Source organism: Tachyglossus aculeatus, chromosome 6, assembly GCF_015852505.1.
Source record: "Tachyglossus aculeatus isolate mTacAcu1 chromosome 6, mTacAcu1.pri, whole genome shotgun sequence".
NCBI lineage: Eukaryota > Metazoa > Chordata > Mammalia > Monotremata > Tachyglossidae > Tachyglossus > Tachyglossus aculeatus.
Window position 1 is genome coordinate 13,558,195 of NC_052071.1, and position 16,475 is coordinate 13,574,669.

Consider the following 16,475-nt stretch of genomic DNA (forward strand, 5'->3'; position numbering starts at 1 on the left):
TCTGTAAAATGGGGATCAAGACTGTGAGCCCCCCCATTGGACAACCTGATCACCTTGTAACCTCCCCAATGCTTAGAACAGTGCTTTGCACATAGTAAGCGCTTAATAAAGGCCATCATTATTAGATAGAGACAATCCCTACCCAACAACGGGCTCACAGTGTGGAAGGGGGAGACAGGCATAGAGAGCTGAGTCAAGGATAGCGCCAAGGTCAGTGCTTGTGAGACAGGAAGGTCGGTGGTGCTGTCTACAGTCTGGTTAAAATTCCTTTTTAACCAGAACAGCAAGCAGGAATCTGGGAGATGGGGAGTGAGATGGAACGGCAGCAAAGAGTGAGAGGGAGCTAGGGGAGGTACCAAAGCTACCCCTTCCTCAGCCTCCCGGAAGGCCTGAGGTGACGGCAAACAGCAGCCACTGCCGTGAGCAAAAACCAGCCACAAACCTTACATCCCCCAGCTTTTTCCCAGAGCAGTTTGGTCAGTTGATTTCTCTGTGCCTCCTCTGTTCCTTGTCTGTAAAAATGGAGATAAGGAACCTTTTCCCCCTCCCCCTAGACTCTGAGCCCTCTGTGGGGCAGGAACTTGGCTGATACTTATGCCTAGTTCAGTGCTTGGCTCATAGTAAGTACGTAACAAATACTGCAATTGCTATTACTCTTATCAGTAGTAATCATCATCAATCGTATTTATTGAGCACTTACTGTGTGCAGAGCACGGTACTAAGCGCTTGGGAAGTACAAATTGGCAACATATAGAGACAGTCCCTACCCAACAGTGGGCTCACAGTCTAAAAGGGGGAGACAGAGAACAAAACCAAACATACTAACAAAATAAAATAGAATAGATATGTACAGGTAAAATAAATAAATAAATAAATAGAGTAATAAATATGTACAAACATATATACCTATATACAGGTGCTGTGGGGAAGGGAAGGAGGTAAGATGGGGAGGGATGGAGAGGGGGACCAGGGGGAGAGGAAGGAATAGGCTCAGTCTGGGAAAGCCTGGAGGAGGTGAGCTCTCAGTAGGGCCTTGAAGGGAGGAAGAGAGTAATAATAATAATTATGGTATTTAAGCACTTACTATGTGCCAAGCACTGTTGTAAGTTCTGGGGTTGATGCGAGATAGGTTGTCCCATGCGGGGCTCGCAGTCTTAATCCCCATTTTACAGATGGAGTAATTTATGCATAGAGAAGTTAAGTGACTTAACCAAGTTCACACGGCATACAAGTGGCGGAGCCGGGATTAGAATCCACGTCCTCTGACTCTCCAGCCTATGTTCTTGCCACTAGACCATGCTGTAGTATCCACCCTAGCGCTTAGAATAATAATAATGATGGATTTGTTAAGCGCTTACCATGTGCCAAGCACTGTTCTAAGTGCTGGAGTGCCTGGCACATAGTAAATGCTTAAAAATACCACTGTTATTAATAATATAATAATTATAATAACATATAATAATAACACATAATATATTAATTATTTTATATTTTGGTATATTATTTATTGTATATTATGATATATAATAATCTGTATAATTATTATTAATAATAATTAGTAGTAGTACGGGACCGTCTCTATATGTTGCCAACTTGTACTTCCCAAGTGCTTAGTACAGTGCTCTGCTCACAGTAAGCACTCAATAAATACGAATGAATGAATACCTGCCCCTCTTTGTCCCCCAAGAATCCTACTGCCCACTGTCAGGCCACAAGAGGAGGGGACAAGTCACAAAAGTTGGTAGGTTGTATATTTTTCGGGATAACATGGAATGAAATTAATTCCATTTCAACTTCCCGAGAGGATGTTTTATATCCTTTGGCCAATTAGCACCATGCATCCAGACACTAGTTGATGTGATTTGGTTTGCAAGAAACAGTGCTCCAGGGTTTGGGCAGTTTCTCTGTTGCCAACCCCCTTCATGAAAGGTTGGATGGTTGTTATTTTTCTTAAAGAGAGTAATGAATATTAAGGCCAACACCTGTCATTGATTTTTTAAATTCATTCATTCAATCTTATTGAGCACTTACTGTGTGCAGAGCACTGTACTAAGCACTTGGGAAGTACAAGTTGGCAACATATAGAGACGGTCCCTACCCAACAATGGAGGCTTGTGAGACGGAAAGGATGGTAGTGCCATCTACAATGACGGGAAAGTCAGGGAGAGGGCAGGGTTTGGGAGGGAAGATAAGGAGTTCAGCCTTGGACATATTGAGTTTTAGATGGCGGGCAGACATCCAGATGGAGGTGTCCTGAAGGCAGGAGGAGACCCGAGCCTGAAGGGAGGGGGAGAGAGCAGAGGCAGAGATGTAGATTTTGGGTGTCATCAGCGTAGAGATGATAGTTGAAGCTGTGGGAGCGAATGAGGTCACCAGGGGAGTGCGTGTAGATCGAGAACAGAAGGGGACCAAGTACTGAACCTTGGGGAACCCCCACAGTAAGAGGATGGGAGGGGGAGGAGGAGCCTGCAAAAGAGACTGAGAATGAACGACCGGAGAGATAAGAGGAGAACCAGGAGAGGACGGAGTCTGTGAAGCCAAGGTCAGATAGCGTGTTGAGGAGAAGGGGGTGGTCCACAGTGTCAAAGGCAGCTGAGAGGTCGAGGAGGATTAGGACAGAATATGAGCCGTTGGATTTGCCAAGCAGGAGATCATTGGTGACCTTTGAGAGGGCAGTTTTGGTGGAGTGTAGGGGACGGAAGCCAGATTGGAGGGGGTCAAGGAGAGAGTTGGCGTTGCAGAGAGAGTTGGTGTTGATTTTAATCAAATGAAACTAAATCCTCGTTTGATCCCAGACATTTGATATTGGATGCCAGGAAATGGAACAGGATTTCACAAATTACACAGTTGTAGGCCTGCTGTTGGCAATAGTACAGTAAAAATGTTTTCTCTTCTTAGAGACCAGGGCCCAAAGATTTTTTTTTTTTCCTTTCAGAAGACTGGGTTTCTACATGGACAGCAAAAATATGCCATAGCAGTTCAGTCTCCCCAGCCAAGTGAATCACTGTTGAGGGAAAATCTTTCTTTCTTTTTTTAATGTCAAGATGGGCGCTCAAGAGCCTGAGGGCTCTTCAAGGGCGTTCAAGCGCTTAGTACAGTGCTCTGCACATAGTAAGCGCTCAATAAATATGATTGATGATGATGATGTAATTAAAGGAAAGGCCAAGGGATAGATTCTTCAAAATATGGAATGGTTAAACAATTTATAGGACGTTTTCATCTTTGAAATAAAGATATCAGAAATGATTCTCCGAAAGTATATCGCCGGGGATAGTTTGTTCCAAAACCACCCATGTAAAAAATAATTTTAAGGATTTATGCACAAGTAATGCATATTGTTATTCACATTGTCGCAGACATTTGGATAAGCTAGCTACCTTTTTTTCCAAAGATGTTTAGAAGGCTTTCGACCTTGTCTTGTTGATGTGGTAGACAGACAGACACAGGTTAAATCAATTAAATCTTAAATCAGTCAATCAGTGGTACTTTTGAGAGTGCTTATTAGACACAGAGCAGTGTACTGAATGATTGGGAGAATACAAAGAGTTGATAGACACAACCTCTAATTATAAAAGCCATGGCATCTGTTAAGCAGTCATTATGAGCCAAAAATTGTACAGAATGTTGGGACAGATATAAGGTTTTGGGGTCAGACACAGTCCCTGTCCTCCATGGGACTCGCAGTCTAAGAGGGAGAACAAGTATCGAATCCCCATTTTGCAGATGAGGTAACTGAGACACAGAGAAGTTAAGTGACTTTCCCAAAGTCACACAGGCAAGTGGCAGAGTCGGGAGTAGAACCCAGGTCCTCAGACCCCCAGGCTTGTGCTCTTTCCATCAGGCCACCCTGCTTCACAAAGAGCTTACAAAGCAGGCTCAATTTTCAAAGAGCGCTTTCACATGAGTTTGTGTTTTTCACATCTTCAGTCAATGTTCTTTTCTGAGCTTTTACATTGCGCAGAGCACTGTACCCAGAGCTTGGAAGAGTACCGTACAGTGTGTTTTGTTGTGTGTCTCCCCCTTCTAGACTGTGAGCCCGCTGTTGGGTAGGGACCGTCTCTATATGTTACCAACTTGTACTTCCCAGGCGCTTAGTACAGTGCTCTTCACACAGTTAAGTGCTCAATAAATACAATTGAATGAATGAATGAATAGTATTAGTGGATATGACCCTTGCCTCCAAGGGGTTTACAGTCTACTTCCATGCTGTGCATCTTTGGGCTTTCTGTTAGGATTCAATTTCAGCTTTTACCAAGTGCAGAATCCTGAGGAACAAATAAAAATATGCATTTATAATTTGCAAAAACACATACAGATCACTGTTTAAAATCTGTTTTGGGGTTGGTTACGGTAAGATTATAATTTCAGAAACTGCCAAAGACAAGTGAGATATTATTATATAATCATCATAAAGCCTGATTTACACTATGGGTTTTGAAAGGATAACCAGTTGGAGAGAAAAAATGTTCACATGCGGTAGAGTTCTTCATAGAAGAAAACTACCGACTGGAGTTGTATGTCATCTTGGTGTTTAATTTGGGTAACAGAGCAACGAATAGAGTGATAAGGCATCAGACTGCTTATGGACTTTAACCATGCATTTTCAGAGACAGCTTTTAGTCAAGATAACCTTTATGGTGGAACACATGGAATTAAATGCAATTATTTTCCTTTTCACTTCCAAAATTGAAGTAGATTTTTAATCCCGGGGCCTGTGATTACAGGGAATTATTTTGTAACTGAATAACCCCTGGAGGTTGATTGAGCCAGGCCTCAAAGTGGATATCGGGAAACCAAATCCCTGGTGCTTAAAGTGATAAATGAGGAGTTCAATTTAATTACGCCAGTGGTGGTCTGCCCGAGGAAAAGATAAAATGCGATGATAATGGGTTGTCCTTTCTCAGGAATTGGTTTGGCCTTTTAGAAATCGAAAGGGCTTGATTTTTTTCTCCTTTGCCCATTGAAGAGCAAATCCAATTTGAGGTAAATGACATGAAAAGTAAATGTCCTATGCTCCATCACCAAAATTTGGAGTTCTGTTTTTCTGATGGTTTCCCACCATCAACTGTTGACGCAGTGTCTCACCATCCCCTTGAATGTGCCTAAAACTTTGGTGCCATATGGATAGTTCAAGTAGCCACCAAAGCAGGCATAAGCTCTTTATCGTCCAGTCAGCCAGTCGTATCTATTAAGCGCTTACTATGTGCAGAGAACTGTACTAAGCGCTGGGGAAATTACACTGTAACGCATGCACTCCCTACCCATAACGATCTAACAGTCTAAAGAGGGGAGACAGACATTAATATAAATAAATAAAATTATAGATACAGACGTAAGTGCTGTGGGGATGGGGGATGAATAAAGGGAACAAGTCAGGGGCGACACAGAAGGGAGTGGGAGAAGAGGAAAGGAGAGCATAGTCGGGGAAGGCTGCTTGGAGGAGATGGGCTTTCAAAAAGCCTTTGAAAGAGGGGGAGAGTTATTGTCGAATATGAAGAGGGAGGGCGTTCAGGGCATGGGCAGGAGCTGTGGTGACTTGGAGAACCTGGGGAAATAGAGAAGCAATGAGGTTTAGTGGGTAGAGCCAGGCCTGGGACTCACAAATTTCTAATCCCAGCTCCGCCCCTTGTCTGCTGTGTGACTTTGGGCAAGTCACTTAGCTTCTCTGGGCCTCAGTTCCCTCCTGTGTAAAATGGGGATTAAGACCGTGATCCCCGTGTGGGACAGGGACTGTGTCCAACCCAATTTGCTTGTATCCAGTCCAGTGTTTAGCACAGTGCCTGGCACATGGTAAGCGCTTAACAAATAACATGGGGAAAAAGAAATGGGAAGGTTGCCTGACAGATCCCCAGCGAAGCTACCTGGAGCATTGTAGCTTGCCACATCGGTGGTCCCACAGCCCTGTGGCTACTAGTGGAGGTGGAGGAAGACAGGATAGTGGGGCTGGGGAACTTGTGTTTGTGCGGGGAGGGGAGGATTGTGGAGAGGCAGCTCCAAAACAAAATGGATATGAGGACTCAAGCCATTGTCCCAAGTTGCCAAATGAGATAGAATAATAATAATAATGATAATGGCATTTAAGTGCTTACAATGTGCCAAGCACTGTTCTAAGCACTGGAGGGGAATACAAGGTCATCAGGTTGTCCCATGTGGGGCTCACAGTCTTCACCCCCATTTTACAGAAGGGGGAACTGAGGCCCAGAGAAGTGAAGTGACTTGCCCAAAGTCACACAGCGGGCAAGTGGCGGAGCCGGGATTAGAACCCATGACCTCTGACTCCAAAGCCCGGGCTCCTTCCACTGAGCCACGCTGCTTCTCGAATGACTTGGGGGTGTTTCTTCTCGTGCCCCCCACCCCCAGGGGTTGCGCAGCTCTCTTCTCTATAGCCTATTGGGTCATAATGAGGTTCTAGCTGCTGCATCCCTAAAAAACATGGTAGGGTGGATGCTTGTGGGGGGCTATCAATCAGTGGTACTTACTTCAGGCTTACTGTACGCAGAACACTGTACAAAGCTGGGCCATTAGTTGCAAAAGTTCCTAGGCACCTCTCACAGTACACAATCCCATCAGGGGTCTTGAAAAAAACTGTAGGGTCAGTGGCCATGAGCCCAGCCACTCCAGGGAAGATACACTGGCAACTGAGGCAGGTCAGGTCTGGGGCACTTAGCACATCTTCGTCACAATGCCAGGGTCGCCTTGACCCCAGATGGACTCTAGACTGTAAGCTCGTGGGCAGGGAACGGATCTGTTATACTGTTGCATCGGTACTCTCCCAAGCGCTTAGTACAGTGCTCTGCACAGAATACAGCCCCCAATAAATGTGATTGACTGACATAAAATTCTTGCATCCACTTGGTAATGTGCTACACCCTTGCCTGTGTACTCCCTTCTTGCACACACTGCCCTGCAGGGACGTGACTGGCAGAGGCAGGGCATGTGGATCACATCGGGCAATCCACTGGCACGACGATCAATTTCTTTGTGCCCAAAATGTTCGTGACTAGGGGCTCATCCTTGGTTATATATTGGGAGGGCCCATCATCGTCATTATTATCGTATTGGAAGTTCTGTGGGACTGATTCCTGAAGTGACCCTCCTATCAAGTTAAATACAGTGCCTCAGTGCTTAGTGCACTGCCTGGCACATAGTAAGCGCTTAACGAATACCATATTTATCATCATTATTATTATTAAGGACATGCATTTATAAGGTATTACTATAACGTATCCTGACATCAAGGTCTGAGCCAGAGCAAGAAGCCCACAAAAAGTTTCTCCTCTTATTTAGGAAGAAATTTGGTGTTTTGGGGCTTCACGACACAGCTGTGCCCTTGTCATAGTCTGAATCTTGCAACTCCTCAGATGGGAATGTGGCTCTTCTAGTGACAGCACAAGTCGAGACTTGTCAGAGAAAGGTGAATGTCTGTTGAGAATGCTCACTTGCCCCGGTGTGGTAATCAAGCCCTTCAATTTTCAGCATTTTCTTCTGAACCCTAAAGCTTGAGTAGATCGTACTGTCACCGAGTCGCTTTGATGAGCACATTAATGAAAGCAGAACAGACTGTGGTGGGTGACTTCCCATGTTATGAAAAGTCTTGGGCGTCGTAAATGATGTAGGACATATGTATCTTATCGGAGGGGCGATTTAGGGTTCACCCGATTGCATTTATTGCAGGGGAAGTGGATTTGAACTCATCTAGTTTAATCAATCTCCTAATCACGGCTACCAAAAATAAGTGACTCTGCCAGAGTTTACCTTGAACACGTAGAAGTGAGTAAATCCTGGGAAACGTGGACTTTTATCAGCTTTGTCAGTCAGAGGGCGGGGAACCCAGCCAGTCTGGAAAAAGGAAGTCAATTCAGTTCAAAAGGCAATCTCTACGGACTTGAAAGGTCAGTTTATGAATCTTTTGGTCTGGAAACCAACTCGGATGAAGGCAAGGGCCAGGTGAATCCTGGTGAAAGCAAGTTAGTGGGTGACAGGAGGGCAGAGAGAAAGGGCCAGAGAAGAGGGGAAAATGAGGAAGACAACCTCACAGCAGAAATAATCACTTCTCTCTGAAGCGATGGCCCAGGCTATAATAATAACGATGATGATGATGATAGTGGTATTTGTAAATTACATAGTGTGTGCCAAGCACTATACTAAGCGCCAGGGTAGATAGAAGGTAATCAGTTTCCTCAGTCAGTCATATTTATTGATCACTTACTGTATGCAGAGCACTGGGCTAAGCACTTGGGAGAGTACAGTATAACAGACACTTTCCCTGCCCATAACAAGCTTACAATTTAGAGGCGGGGTAACAGACATTAATAGAAAGAAAGAAATTACAGATATGGACGTGAGGGCTGTGGGGCTGGGAGCGGGGATGAATAAAAGGGAGAAAATCAGGGTGATGCAGAAGAGGAATGGGAGAAGAGGAAAGGGGAGCCTAGTCTGGGAAGGCCTCTTGGAGGAGATATGCCTTCAATGAGGCTTTGAAGTGGGGAGAGTCAGTGTCGGATCAATCAATCAATCAATCAGTCGTATTTATTGAGTGCTTACTGTGTGCAGAGCACTGTACTAAGCGCTTGGGAAGTACAAGTTGGCAACATATAGAGACAGTCCCTACCCAACAGAGGGCTCACAGTCTAAGTAGGAGAAGCAGCGGGGCCTGGTGGATAATAGAGCATGGACCTACGTGTCAGAAGGATTTGAGTTTGAATCCCAGCTCCGCCACTTGTCTTCTGCGTGACCTTGGGCAAGTCACTTAACTTCTCTGTGCCTCAGTTCCCTCATCTATATAATGTGGATTAAGACTCTGAGCCTTAAGTGGAACAGGGACTATGTCCAACCTGATTAGCTCATATCTACCTCAGGGCTTGACACATAACATAGCAAGCGCTTAGCAAATACCATCATTATTATTATCATTATTAGGAGGGAGAACAGGTATCGAATCCCCATTTTACAGATGAGGAAACTGGGGCACAGTAAAGGTAAGCGACTTGTCCGAGGTCCCTCAGCAGGCACTTGTCGGAAGCGGAATTAGAATCCAGGACCTCCAACTCCCAAGACGGTGTCTTTTTTGTGAGGCCAAGCTGCTGCTTGACTGTATGCATAGAGGCTGGATATTTGTAGTTAAACTTTAGAGATGTTTTGTGCAATCTTTCAATCAATCAATCAATCAATCATATTTATTGAGCGCTTACTGTGTGCAGAGCACTGTACTAAGCGCTTTCTTGAAGCAGCATGGTATAGTGGGAAGACCACAAGCCTGGTAGAGGAACTGGGTTATAATTCCGGCGTGGCCAATCTTTGCTGTGTGACCTTGGGCAAGTCACTTAATTTCTCTGTGCTGCAAATCTGTTCTCCCTCTTACTTAGACTATGAGCCCCATGCAAACTCAATCAGTTGTACTTGATCAATCATATTTATTGAGCCCTTACTGTGTGCTGAGCACTATACTAAGCTGTCCAACCTAATTGACTTGTATCTATCCCAGCGATTAGAGCGATACTTAACACATAGTAAGCACTTAACAGATACTATTAAAAAAAAAACAACCATACACAACAAAACAGACTTGGTTGAAATTCTACCAAATCCCTTACTCTCCTGCCATGGAGTTAGAAAGGAGTTGAAACCCTTCTGTTTTATGAGTCAGGAAACGGTCTCGGAGATTAATGGCGACCAACCTCTGTATCTTCCCTACCACAGAGGGTAAGCATAGTATGTCCACTTTTGATAAAAACGGTCTCCCTCCGTGAGTATTTCCTATGGGCTTCCCTTTAATTTGTAGGCCATCCATTATCGTAGGTAGTAGAGAAACAGATGAGTTTATTGCCCACAACATAGTTAACTCCTCAGTAAGGAATATCCACCAGAAGCAGGCAGAACAATTCACACACTTTATATTCCACCCCCTCTTCCCTCCCGACAGGCAAGAGGAAGCTAAGGTAAGCCAAAGACGCAATTGGACTGAGAACACAAACGGAACTCCCTACAGAGGGAATATTTTCCTTTGGGCGGGAGGTGATTGAGTTGTGGGTAGTTTCCCACGTATTTCTCCCTTGTTTATAATTTGGAAATAAAAGATTACATGTGGCTGAAGGAGATAGTGGAGCAAATGATCTAAAATTATAGGAGTGGAACACGAATTCTAGGCCGGGCACAGCCTGGAGAATCCAGATAAGGTAGGAGTAGAAATAATATTTACGAAGCGCTTTTACTGTGGGTAGAGCACGGTTAGTAAGCACTGGGATTGACTCTCAGTTAAGGGAGGAAGTTGGAATGCTTAGTTTCTGAATTTCAAGGCTGTTCAAAAGCCATTCTCTTTAGTGGGCAGACTTCTGGCTTCACAGGGGATGAGATTGAAGCACACAGAATATCTGATTGATAAGTTCCTTTCAGGAAGGACCCCTGTCAGATCGGGGCCAACTGAGGCTCTCCGATCGACTCGGAAATCACAGGGGTATCCAGGAGAAACTGGACCCCTGGGAACAGGCCAGTGAACTTCATGGCCAGTGTGAAAGAGGAGAACCTGGAAATGAGACCGAAGGTGATTTATCAAGAAACAGCGTGGTCTAGAGGACAGAGCACGGTTCTGAGAGTCAGAAGGATCGGGGTTCTAAACCTGGCTCCTCCACTCGTCTGCTGTGCAACTTTGGGCGGTCATTTAACTTTTCTGGGCCTCAGTTACCTAATCTGTAAAATGGACATTAAGACTGTGAGCCTCATATGGGACATGGACGGTGTCCAACCTAATTAGCTTGTATGTTCCCCAGTGCCTGTCACATGGTAAGCGCTTAACAAATACCATGGAAAAAAAAGTTAAACTGTGAGCCCATGTGGTACCTGATTATCTCCTCTCTACCCCAGCGCTTAACAACTACCACAATTATTGATTTTCTTATTCCTTTCTAACATTTTACAGATTCTCCACTGGGGAATGAGGACATTTTTCTAGTGTGGGGTAAAAAGAGAAGCATCTGAGACAATGACTTGTTATCCTAGGAATAATTCAGATATAGGAAATAAAAATACCAAATATGCAACTAAGTAATGTGACCGTTGCCATTCCTACCTAGGCAGGAAACTTGCTTTTCTGGCCACGTATCTAATATATTGACTTTGGCTAGTCTTATCCACACTTGGTCCTGCCAATGAAATCAACTTAATTGAACAGTTTCTGATTTTAAGATTAAGTGTAACACCTGTTTGTTTTACAGCCTACCCCTCATCTTCCCACCCAAACTTTGTCCTCCCTCTATCTTTTTGGTGTCACTGTAGACATTCATTCATTCAGTTGTATTTATGGAGCTCTTGCTGTGTGCAAAGTACTGCACTAAGCGCTTAAGAAAGTACAATATAAGAACAAACAGACACATTCCTGCCCACAACAAGCTCAGAGTCTTGAGAGGGAGACCATCCAGCTTTAATTGTTACGATTGAAGTGTCTGACTTAAGGAGAGGGGGAGACTAGGTACTAGCTCAGGCGGCGATGTAATGGCGTGAACCCAGAGTGACTAAATGATGTGATTTGCGCCGTCCGCCCCCAATCCCAATCTGAAATCATCCTTTCCTTCCACCTGTAGTTCTTCCACCCTTCGCCTTCAAGCCCCCAAACATTTCTCCCCTTCTCCACTTTCAGGCTTATGTGGAATGGAGAGAAGCTGCTAGTAATAATAATAATAACAATAATAACAACAATGGTAATAGTGGTATTTCAGTGCTTACTGTGTTCCAGGCACTGTTTCCCATTTTAAAGAAAACACCACTGCCTTCTCCCAAACCTGGAACCTTGGCATTATCCTCAGCTTATTTTGCTAATTCAACCCGCACATTCTGTCTGTCATGAAATCCTGTCAGTTCTACCTTCACCACATCTCCAGATCCCTCCCTCTCCTCTCCTTCCAAATTGCTACCACGCTGATCCAAGCACTGATTTCCCACCCTGTCAACCTCCTCGCTGACCTCCTTGCCTCCTGTCTTTCCCTTCTCCTGTCCATACTCTGGCTCTGCTGCCCAAATGATCTTTCTGAAATTCTCCTGGAAAACCTCTGGTGATTGCCCATCCACATCTTACAGAAACTCCTCACCGTCAGCTTTTCACCTCACCGAGAGCACTGTCGGCTCTCCCCTCCTAACTTACATCACTGATCTCCTACTACAGCCCAGCCCACGGAACTCGCTCCTTTAATGCAAACCTACTCTCTGTATGTAGATCTCGTCTATTTCTCTGCCAGCCCCTTGCCCATATGCTCCCTCTGGCCCGGGATTCCCTCCTAAAATTACATTTTACCCTCAAAGCCCTCCTAAAATTACATCTTCCTTCAAGAGGCCTTCCCTAACTAAGCTTCCATTTCACCTATCTTCCCTCTCCTCTGTGTTGCCTGTGTATTCAAATCTGTACCCCTTACGCACTTGATATGAACTCCAGCCCCATGGTACTTAGATACATATCCTTTTACCCTGCCGTTTCCCCTATCTGTAATATATTTTAATTTCCATCTCTCCGTCTAGACTGTAAGGAACACGTCTACCAATTTTATTAACTTTATTGTTCTTTCCCAAGTGCTTTGCACACAGTAAGCACTCAGTACATTCCACTGATTGATTGGACATGAGTTTTGGGTAGATTTTTAAAGGTTCTGTTGGTAATTTGTGTGAAAGAGATGATGATCCAGAAAGCAGTACACCTGTACAGCGATGTTCTCTGGGACCGGGATATATGCATGCGTGAGAAGCAGCGTGGCTCAGGGGAAAAGAGCCCGGGCTTTGGAGTCAGAGGTTATGGGTTCAAATCCCAGCTCCGCCACTTGGTAGCTGTGTGACTTAGGGCAAGTCACTTGACTTCTCTGGGCCTCAGTTCCCTCATCTGGAAAATGGGGATGAAGACTGTGAGCCCCCCGTGGGGCAACCTGATCACCTTGTAACCTCCCCAGCGCTTAGAACAGTGCTTTGCACATAGTAAGCGCTTAATAAATGCCATTATTATTATGCTTATTACTGAACACTTCTATAGATAGTTGCCTGAGTTCTACTTTTAAAGAATTCCAAAATGTTCAAGTATTTCCTTGCTGGTTTTTCAGGATGAGCTGCGAATATGGGGGGGAAAAATAAGTTTCATTCCAGGATTCTCCATGTCTCTTCAGAGACGTCATGATTTAATATCTTTTTCATCCTTGGCTTTGGGACACTAAAGAAGCAACATGGCGTAGTGGATAGAGCATCGACCTGGGAGTTAGAAGGTCATGGGTTCTAATCCTGGTCCACGACTTGTCTGCTGCGTGACCTTGGGCAAGTCATTTCACTTCTCTGGGCTTCGGTTGCCTCATCTTGAAAGCGGGGATTGAGATTGTGAGCCCCGTCTGGGGCAGGAACCGTATCCAACCCGATTTGCTTGTATCCAACCCAGCGCTTAAGACAGCGCCTGAGCGCCGAACAAAGACCGTAATTGTTATTATCACTAAACTGACTTTTACATTTTTCTCCTGGAAGGTTTCCTTGGAGGGGAAAAACGCCACCGTCATCTACGATCCCAAGTTGCAGAGCCCGGAATCCCTAAGAGAAGCCATCGACGACATGGGATTCGATGCTTCCGTCCCCGACTCCAACCCCGTCCCCGTCGCCACGGACACCGTGTTTCTGACCGTCACCGCCCTGCCGGCTCCCCCGTGGGAACAGCTCCGTCGCTCGTTGCTCGAGACCAGGGGCGTGACGGACGCAAAAATCTCCCCGCAGCAGAGGACGGCCGTGGTGACGCTGATCCCTTCGGTCACCAGTGCCCATCAGATTACCCAGTCGCTTCCGGGTGTCATTTTAGACGTCGGGACGCCGGAGAGAAAGGCGGAGGACTCCAACTCGCCCCAGGTGGGCGAAGTCATGCTGAAGATCAGGGTGGAGGGGATGACCTGCCACTCCTGCACCAGCACCATTGAAGGAAAAGTTGGCAAACTAAAGGGCGTCCAGCGGATTAAAGGTAAAGGTCTTTCCTCTCCCACAACCAGATATCGTCTGTCGACAATCTCTACTGTCTGGGGCTACGAGGGACTCATTGGGTTGCATTTATTGAGCGCTTCCTGTGGTCCTGTGGGCAGAGCACTATACTGAGCGCATGGGAGAGGACAATGGAACGATCAACAGACACGCTCCCCGCGCACAACGAGCTTACAGTCACATGGACCCTTGGGGTCCATGGATAGCCCCCAAATTTTAGTAAGCAGTCATCTTGACCTTGTCTTCCCCAAACGTTTTACAGAAGCAGGTAGCAAAACAGACCGGTTTGACCTTCCAATGCATTCTTACTTACCTGGGAAAATCGCCTTTCAGATGACCAGTTACATTAGTTGTCCTTTAGGTGCTCGTTATGGGCAGGGAACGCGTCTGCTAATTATATTGTACTCTCCCTAGGGCATAGCACAGTGCTCTGCCCATGGTAAGTTCTCAATAAATACCATTGATTCTATTAGTCCTGGACTGTGAGCCCACTGTTGGGTAGGGACTGTCTCTATATGTTGCCAATTTGTACTTCCCAAGCGCTTAGTACAGTGCTCTGCACATAGTAAGCGCTCAGTAAATACGATTGATGATGGTGACTAATTAAGAAATAACCTTGGGGTGTTTTGTTAGCTTGTTTTAACTGCTTAACAGCCCAATCGCCACGTGGCTGATTAGAAAACGTTTGTGGACTGGATTAAAGACAGCCAGATGACTGCTCGGATGTTTCTGCATGTACAGTGGCCTAGGGGTTGTTGTAGGTCAGGGATAAGCAGAAATACTGTGGGGAAAATAGGAACTGGTTATTCAATCAGCATCCCTCTTCCGAGGTTAACTTTCTCGGGTGGTAAATTGCGTTTAATTTGTCCTAAGTTTCTAACCAAAGAAAAAGCTTCCTCCAAGGTCCCCACATGGGCCGTTTGTCTCTTGACCATTTATTTATTGGTTCCTTCCTGGGTCGTATCAGGTGGTGAGGGTGGTCCCAGTGGGTGTGGGGTATGCCGCTGGTTTCTATAGTGACCGCCGGAATGAATTACTGAGAACAAGGTTCAGATAGCCTGGAACTCCATTTCAGGGGAGGAGGCACCAGAGATAAATGGGGAATAGATTTGGGGTCCCCGGGAACTATATGAGCAGGCAGTATCTTAAATGATATATTGAAAATTACTTCCTCATAATAATGTCTGCCTCCCCCTCTAGACTGTAAACTTGTTATGGGCAGGGAACGTGTCTGCTAATTTTGTTTTGTTGTACTCTCCCAAGAGCTTAGTACCATGCTCTGCACATAGTATGCGCTCAATAAATAACAGTTGATAAACAGGGCCGCCTGTTCCTATCCTATTTTATGAGCGCCCAAGGATATTATAAGAGTGGGTGGCAAGGAGAGATAAAGGGGGAAAATTAGGATGTGCCCATGGGCGTCGTTACGGCTGATGATTTATTTTCGAGTACCAGACAAAAAGACTCCACGTACTAATATGCCTTTTTTTTTTTTTTAACCCGGTCCACTAGTCTCCCTGGACAGCCAAGAAGCCACAGTGGTGTACCAGCCACATCTGATTACAGCGGAGGAGATCACAAAGCAGATTGAAATGGCAGGTTTTCCAGCCTCCGTCAAAAAACACCCCAAATACCTCCAACTGGGCGCCATCGACGTGGAGCGCCTGAAGAACACCCAGGTCAGACCCTCGGGGGGTGACACCCCGACACAAACCGCCTCGTACTCAAGCGACTCCGCCACCTTCCTCGTGGAAGGCATGCGCTGCAGGTCGTGCGTGTTGAACATCGAAGGCAGCCTCTCCGCTCTCCCCTCCGTGCACAGCGCCGTGGTGTCCTTGGAGAACAGGTGCGCCGTGGTGAAGTACAACCCCAATCTGATCGCCCCGGACGCGCTGGGGAAAGCCATAGAAGCCGCCTCCCCGGGGCGGTTCAGAGTCGGCCTCGCCCGCGAAAACGCCAGCGGCCCCCACGCTCCACCGACCCCTTCCCGCGACCCGGCTGCTTCGAGCGGCAGCGGTCAGCCGCTGACTCAAGAAGCCGTGATCTACATCGGCGGCATGACGTGCAGCTCCTGCGTGCAGTCCATCGAGGGGGTCGTATCGAAGAAGCCCGGCGTGCGGTCTGTACGCATCTCGCTGGCGGATCACAGCGGGGTTGTGGAGTTCGATCCCCTGCTCACCTCGCCAGAGACCTTGAGAGAAATAATAGAGGACATGGGATTCGATGCCTCCCTGTCAGGTAATTTTGCTCCCCTGTCGTTCTGATTCCTTCAGGTAATTTCACTTGGATTTGAGTGAAGGGGTTTATTCCTGTTAGCGTCTGTCGTTCACCCTCTGGATTGTAAATTCATTAATAATAATAATAATAATAATGGCATTTGTTAAGTACTTACTATGTGTGAAGCACTGTTCTAAGTGCCGGGGGAGATACAGGGTGATCAGGTTGTCCCATGTGGGGCTCACAGTCTTAATCCCCATTTTCCAGGTGAGGTGACT

The 16,475-nt window shown here is 45.9% G+C and overlaps 1 protein-coding gene across 1 annotated transcript in view; it reads left to right on the forward strand.

Moving 5' to 3' along the window:
* ATP7A (ATPase copper transporting alpha) overlaps positions 1-16,475 on the forward strand; it is a 94,872-nt gene that overhangs the window by 11,382 nt on the left and 67,015 nt on the right. Inside the window, exons 2-3 of the mRNA XM_038748138.1 lie at positions 13,483-13,963; positions 15,493-16,218. Coding sequence (XP_038604066.1) covers positions 13,483-13,963; positions 15,493-16,218 — 1,207 coding nt within the window. The remainder of the gene's footprint in view (positions 1-13,482; positions 13,964-15,492; positions 16,219-16,475) is intronic.